Source organism: Rutidosis leptorrhynchoides, chromosome 4 (genome assembly GCF_046630445.1).
Source record: "Rutidosis leptorrhynchoides isolate AG116_Rl617_1_P2 chromosome 4, CSIRO_AGI_Rlap_v1, whole genome shotgun sequence".
NCBI classification, from domain to species: Eukaryota; Viridiplantae; Streptophyta; class Magnoliopsida; order Asterales; family Asteraceae; genus Rutidosis; species Rutidosis leptorrhynchoides.
The window spans coordinates 141,038,496-141,046,266 of record NC_092336.1 but is presented as its reverse complement, the minus strand read 5'-3'; the positions used below and the strand labels follow the sequence as shown (position 1 = coordinate 141,046,266).

General features: G+C 34.1%; 1 protein-coding gene across 1 annotated transcript; it reads right to left on the bottom strand.

Annotated features, from left to right (window-relative positions):
• Nucleotides 1-5,683: 5,683 nt before the first annotated feature.
• On the bottom strand, nucleotides 5,684-7,566 carry LOC139841075 (uncharacterized). The gene is made up of 2 exons (XM_071831307.1): nucleotides 6,711-7,566; nucleotides 5,684-6,429 (listed from the first exon to the last, which is right to left on the bottom strand). Exons 1-2 carry the CDS (start codon nucleotides 7,564-7,566, stop codon nucleotides 5,684-5,686), a joined length of 1,602 nt encoding a protein of 533 aa, XP_071687408.1.
• Between the last annotated feature and the right edge of the window lie 205 nt (nucleotides 7,567-7,771).

The following is a 7,771-nucleotide window of genomic DNA, read 5'->3' as shown; positions in this document are numbered from 1 at the left end:
AAATCCGGTTTTATGGTGTTTATCGTGTTTTCGGGTTTTAAATCATTAAGTTAGCATATCATATAGATATAGATCATGTGTATAGTTGATTTTAAGAGTGTAGTTAGAAGGATTAACTTTATTTGCGAACAAGTTTAGAATTAACTAAATTATGTTCTAGTGATTACTAGTTTACCACTTCGAATATGATAGCTTTTTATGTATGAATCGAATGATGTTATGAACATCATTACTACCTTAAGTTCCTTGGATAAACCTACTGGAAAAGAGAAAAATGGATCTAGCTTCAACGGATCCTTGGATGGCTCGAAGTTCTTGAAGCAGAATCATGACACGAAAACAAGTTCAAGTAAGATCATCACTTGAAATAAGATTGTTATAATTATAGAAATTGAACCAAAGTTTGAATATGATTATTACCTTATATTAGAATGATAACCTACTGTAATAAACAAAGATTTCTTGAGGTTGGATGATCACTTTACAAGATTGGAAGTGAGCTAGCAAACTTGAAAGTATTCTTGATTTTATGAAACTAGAACTTGTAGAATTTATGAAGAACACTTAGAACTTGAAGATAGAACTTGAGAGAGATCAATTAGATGAAGAAAATTGAAGAATGAAAGTGTTTGTAGGTGTTTTTAGTCGTTGGTGTATGGATTAGATATAAAGGATATGTAATTTTGTTTTCATGTAAATAAGTCATGAATGATTACTCATATTTTTGTAATTTTATGAGATATTTCATGCTAGTTGCCAAATGATGGTTCCCACATGTGTTAGGTGACTCACATAGGCTACTAAGAGATGATCATTGGAGTGTATATACCAATAGTACATACATCTAAAAGCTGTGTATTGTACGAGTACGAATACGGGTGCATACGAGTAGAATTGTTGATGAAACTGAACGAGGATGTAATTGTAAGCATTTTTGTTAAGTAGAAGTATTTTGATAAGTGTCTTGAAGTCTTTAAAAACTGTATGAATACATATTAAAACACTACATGTATATACATTTTAACTGAGTCGTTAAGTCATCGTTAGTCGTTACATGTAAGTGTTGTTTTGAAACCTTTAGGTTAACGATCTTGTTAAATGTTGTTAACCCAATGTTTATAATATCAAATGAGATTTTAAATTATTATATTATCATGATATTATGATATATTAATATATCTTAATATGATATATACATTTAAATATCGTTACAACGATAATCGTTATATATATGTCTCGTTTCGAAATCCTTAAGTTAGTAGTCTTGTTTTTACTTATGTAGTTCATTATTAATACACTTAATGATATATTTAATTATCATATTATCATGTTATATATAATATAACAATGTATTAATATGCTTCATATATATTTAGTAAGACGTGGTTATAACGATAATCGTTATATGTATCGTTTCGAGTTTCATACGTCAATAGTCTCCTTTTTAAGTATATAACTTATTGTTACTATTTTTAATGAGATACTTGATGATCATTATATCATGTTAAACATATATATTTATTCATTTATGTATCATCATGTCATATACAACTTATAGCGTTCGTGAATCATTGGTCAAACTGGGTAATCACACGTTTACAAAATTTCCGTTTCAATTAACCAAGTCTTAACAAGTTTGATTGCTTAACATGTTGGAAACATTTAATCATGTAAATATAGTTTTCATTAAACATATAATCATAGAAAGGTTCGAAAAAGTTCGGGTCACTACATCATCATAGAAGAACCAGCATGACTGGAAAGCAGCTTACTACACAAGACAGCTATGCTCCATTACAAGCATAGTGGTTTCCTGAGTGGTCTACATCAATTGTACTATTCAACAGAAGTCAAAGACAAAGTTGAACAGAAAAGGACACGCGTCGGCGGCTGACAAGTGACCTTACAAGACCACGTAGGAATGCAGAAGTTTAACGCATGTGCAGACATGTGTTATTCTTTGTCAACGCCTAGGGAACACAACATTCTATTTGTTTAATCAAATAATGGTGCCAAACCGAATTAGGGTGTTCCTGCAAATAGCTACCAAAGAGGAAAGAATAGAGCACTCTCTCTTATGCAGTTGTCCCCACAAGTACAGACATCCTACGTGCCAGTGGACAATAGAATATTTACACGGTTAATAGGACTACTATAAATTGATGAATTCACTATTGTAACAACTAGTGGTGTGTGTTTTATTTATTAAGAGTCCAAACGTGTAATAACTTTAGATAACCTCAATAGCTATAACTTAGGTGAATCTGTATCGACCAACTATCATTCTGCCAAGGATAGTTGTGATTCTTTGTGATTTATATCAATAAAGAATAATCATTGTAAATTACCTTTGACTCTTATTTAATTTACTTGCATGAATACTAATTAGCTTAAACTGTTATGATAAACTAAAGAATTGTATTCACCCCCTCTCTACAATACTCCTGTTGTTAATCAAGGGACCAACAATAATCCACTGATATACCCGTTCTAAATGGATGAAAATCACCACCATGAATAAATGGCCAATATGTAATAATATAATCCGTATAAGTTTCTACATTCCTTATATCATTTTGGTATCGAATTTTTTAGTAACTAGAGCATCCTACACCTACACATTACATGTATTATATAATCAAAACATGCTGTTGTTTGTTTCGTTTATTAGACTATTATAATAAATCTAATTTTTATCTATCACTTTAGTAATTCGTCAACCTACTGTATGATTAGTTTTAACAACTAAATTTTGATTATTAATTTTAAACATTGTAGCTTCACATATATTAGCAAAAAAAGTATAATAAATATATGTTTTTTAATTTTATTATATCATAAATATGGGTATATGATTGGATGGCGTTTTTAATGTCACTTTGAATTAGGTAATGATATTTATTTTTGATTTTTGAATACTTTAATTTACATATATACTTCATGAATAAGATCTGTGGGTAAACCCGCGACCCACGAATATCCGTGAATACGGGCATGGATCTAAATATAAATCTGTTAACCAAGATCCGCGGGCTAATGAATCATCAAAAAATCTGCGGATGCGGGTGATGGATGAGTGGATCCGCGCCCACGACCCACGATGACACTTGTAGTGTTGTAGTGGATCAGAGGGAGTATAATATTTGTAGAATATTATATAAACACATGGGCTCATGTTATCAATTGAAGTTGAAATAGTTATTCGATAATCCTCATAGATATTTAGATGTATGCCCGCTATGATTCGTTTGAAATTTTGACATAATGGAATTAGTTTGTACTAGAAACATATACAATTAGAGATGTACATATAAATATATAATATTATTCTCAACGATCAATTTTAAAACAACTTTATAGGGGCATATGTTTGATGTTTTATCAATTATTTATTAATTGAAGTTATAATGATTCTAATGCACGGCCTCATAATATATGCATTAATATTCAGTGCAAATGTTTTTGATATAAATTTCATCAGTAATAAATGACTTTTTTATTGTAATTGCATTATACATTTAATAAGTATCAATATTAATGTTATCGATAACTAATTTATATATATGCCGTGCAACGCACAGACTCATAAAACTAGTATAATATATAATATATCTTAATAAAGAATATACAATAAGTTAACTGATTATGTTCGCAACTATTCATTTGTTCATTATTATTATTATTATGATTATTGTTATTATTATTATTATTATTATTATTATTATTGTTATTATTATTATTATTATTATTATTATTATTATTATCATCATCATCATCATCATCATCATCATCATTATTACTTATATTAATTATTATTTACTAATTATTAAATATATACTTATTAATAATGTATGGATTTAGAATAATACTTGATTTTTAAGATATGAAAAAAACTTATACATGAGTACGGGTAAAATAAAATTTTTATTCAGTTGATGGGTCAAAGGCGGGTCTTGAAAACCCGTTCGAACATCCGCTGGTATACATGTTAAAGCAATACATATAGTTTATTTTCAAATTATCATTTATTTTTTATTTTTTTTGAAAAGCAAAAATGTGTATTAATCGCACTCGAAAGTACACGTACACATACAAAAATGATATGGCTATATATACATTTGCTTTTGCCATGCACATTTTAAAGTGATCAGAGACTCGAAATTAGGCATATTAACAAACAAACGAAGAGAAAAGGTCTAACACTAATCAACCAACACCCGTTCTTCTTATGTTGCAATCACCGTAGGAGCTCGGATTAATAAGCCATTGATGCCATTCTACCGCTAATTTTTTTTGCCCTTCTCGAAATCCACTCGTTGCTTTTTAATTGAATTTCATTGAAGATGTCCACACTTGTTTTGCATTTGTTGCTGAAACTTTTTGATGACGATTCTTCCAAAGTAGATATCCGCAAACCCACTTAACCGCCTGCCATACTTTATGACCCTCGCTCGATCTATGATTATCATTATCCAAATTCATCAGTGTGCCAACGTTGAGGTCATTTTGACCCGGAGAATTGCCCCACCATTGTCTGACTCGACGCCAAGTGTCACTCGCCAAGCTACATTCAATGATGATGTGATCCACCGATTCCAAAACATTGTCACAAACGGGGCATCGTACCGAGTTAAGATCTATACCTCTTTTGTCTAGTTCTAACCTCACATGAATCCTCCCCCGAGCAGCCCGCCACGCCAAGATACCTAAGGATTTGGGAACGAAGTTGTTTAACAAAGTTGAGTTGTGTGAAGGATTAACCCCGAGGATAGCATTGTCGATTAAGGCCGCAAAGCTTTTGGTTTTAAAAACGCCTGCATTATCAAGTCTCCATTTCCAAGTGTCGTGATTGTTGTTGGTGAACCCTTGAGAAGGTAGCCGGCTAATTAAATTTTTCAGCTCGTCTATACTTCTACCTGCCAGCTCTCGTTTCCATGCCCAATTGAAAACCCAGTCTGATCCGTTCCAAACTATCCTGTCATTAATGAAGCAACCCTGATCCGACTCGAGATTAAAGATTCTCGGATATTTTTCTTTGAAACAAAGGTCTCCGACCCGTAGTATTCCCTGTTCCAATGACTTTCTTACAAGACAACCGCAAATCAATATTAAATTTAACAGCTCATTTCCAGTTTTGACAATTGAACTGCAAAGTGAGCCACTAAAATTGCAATTACAATGAGAAATAATACCCAAACCACCACCCCTCCCGTAGATACTTAGAATTATTTTGACCCAAAGGGAGTCCTTTTCAGTTTGGAATCTCCACCACCATTTACAAATTAACGCTCTATTTTTTACCTTTAAAGACCCGATATCAAGCCCGCCCAATTCATAAGATTTAAGAATATCATCCCACTTTACCCAATGTAATTTTGACTGATCCCCAACCCCACCCCAAAAGAACTTACAGTGGAGTTGTTCAAGCAGATTGATGACACGCGAAGGCGCCCAAAAGATCGAAAAGAAGTACAAAGGTAAACTTGAGAGAATCTGATAATAGTTAACCTCCCACCAAATGACAATGTTTTAGATTTCCAACTCGAAAGTTTCTTTTCAGTTTTTCCTATAATTGGAGACCAATCTGATTCCTTAGTCATTTTCGAACCAACAGTGAGACCCAAGTATTCGAATGGAAAGCAACCGTCTTTACATCTAATACTACTAGCTACATTTTTCAACTCTAAGGATGAGACGCCCAACCCGAATAGACAGCATTTAGCGGCATTAATTCTAACCCAGACAATTCTTCAAAACTTTTAAGAATAAGCATAACATTATGAATATTTCTCCTTCTCCACTCACCAATAAAAATCGTATCGTCCGCGTATTGAAGATGAGTGAGACGGACTTTGTCTTTGCCGATATCTACTCCTTCGAACAGCCCATCATTGGATGCATTCTTTATAATCATGTTTAACCCCTCACTTGCAAGTATAAAGAGAAAAGGCGAGAGCGGGTCGCCCTGCCTAACTCCCTTTTCCAATTTGAACTCTTTTGTAGGAGATCCATTCACTAGAACGGATATAGAGGCATATCGTAAACAAGAAAAGATCCATTTGATCCACCGGGACCCGAAACCCATAAGACGCATAATATCGAATAGGAACTTCCACTTAAGAGAGTCAAAAGCTTTAGAGAAATCTGCTTTGAAAAGAAAAGTCTTCGCCTTGCATCTTTTTGATTCATCAACGGCCTCGTTAAGAATTAAAACTCCATCTAAAATTGATTTACCTCTTAGAAACGCTGTTTGCTCGTCTCCCACCAGATTTGGTACAACCTTTCTTAGGCGATTGGATAGAAGTTTGGCAATAATCTTGTAATATCCGCCTATTAAACTTATCGGGCGATAATCTCCGAGCTCCACCGAATCCTGTTTTTTAGGAATTAACGAAACAAATGAGGTGTTGCATCCATGAGATGTTTCACCTTGATCCCAAAAAAAAATAATCACATTAATCAAATCCCCTTTGATTACATTCCAGTATTTCTTGAAGAATTTGAAAGGGAAACCGTCAGGTCCCGGGGCCTTCGAGTTGTCACATCCGTGAATAGCACACCAAATCTATTTATCACTAAACTGGACCTCTAAATTGGACGCCTCCAAGTCTGAGAGTCGATGGTTAAGTGAGTCCATTATGTAGTCAGGATGAGTGTCTCTATCCTCGAAAACAGCTTTATAGTAACGAAAGATCTCGTCTTTGATTGACCAGGATCTTCTTCCCATTTGCCATTGATATTCAAACCATGAATATTATTTTTGCAGGTGCGTCTTCTAATATAAGCATGAAAAAACTTGGAATTTTCTTCCCCGTCGGTTGCCCATTTGACCCGTGCCTTTTGTTTCATCATATTCCGTTTTTCAGCTTCCTTTTTCAACCTTTTTCCCATCACGTCCATCCACTTTGACCGATCAGACTCTTCTAAATCCGAAGATTCAGCTCTCGATTCCCATATAGCTGCTTCTTTTCTGTATTCCTCACTTTCTGAATCAATTTTACCAAAAGTAGATTTACTCGGTAAAGCAAATCTAGTAGCTTTCAATTTCCTGCAGAAAATCAAGTCCGCCCTATTGCCTTCTACAGATTTATCCCAAGTTTTGGATATGATTTTATCAGCCTCTTTATGGTCAAGCCAGACATCGAATACCCTGGTGCGCTTAGGACCAAAATCAATCCATTTATTTCGCAATACAAGTGGGCAGTGATCGGTGTCCTTGCGATTAAGAGCTGAAACGTATAAGTCACCCCACCGAAGCAAAAAATGTTCTGATACTAGAAACCGATCCAATTTGCTGAACCTACGTCCGTTATCCCAAATTCTAGTAAATCTCTTACCCTCTAATGGCACCTCAATGAGTTTCGAATTGTTCATAAATGTATTAAATATTGTAGCTCTTCTAGCATTGAAAATACAATTACGCCGTTCATCTTCATTCCTAACCTCGTTGAAATCTCCACACAGTACCCAATTATCGTTGTCAAACTCGAGTAATTTTTCTAACGAATTCCACATCTCTTTCTTCTTTATATAGTTGTGTGGACCATATACGTTAACTATAATCATTTCGCTGACCTCACCTTTCCAACGCCCTTTGATTGCAAGGAAAAACTCCCCTTATACCGCTTGAGTTACCCCAAAATAATTCGGCTCCCAAATTAGTAGCATACCTCCCTACCTACCTCTGGCCTATTATTGGATAAAGTTGAAATTAGACGACCCCCAAATCTATTCAATCCATCCTTCATCGACATCCCCACATTTGGATTCC

Bases quoted from the DNA above. Each gene is read 5' to 3' on its own strand.
- LOC139841075 (XM_071831307.1), bottom strand. From the start codon at position 7,566: ATGATTATAGTTAACGTATATGGTCCACACAACTATATAAAGAAGAAA. The intron at 6,430-6,710 runs GTCAATCAAAGA...TTTGGGATCAAG, and splicing joins CAAATGGGAAGAAGATCCTG to GTGAAACATCTCATGGATGC.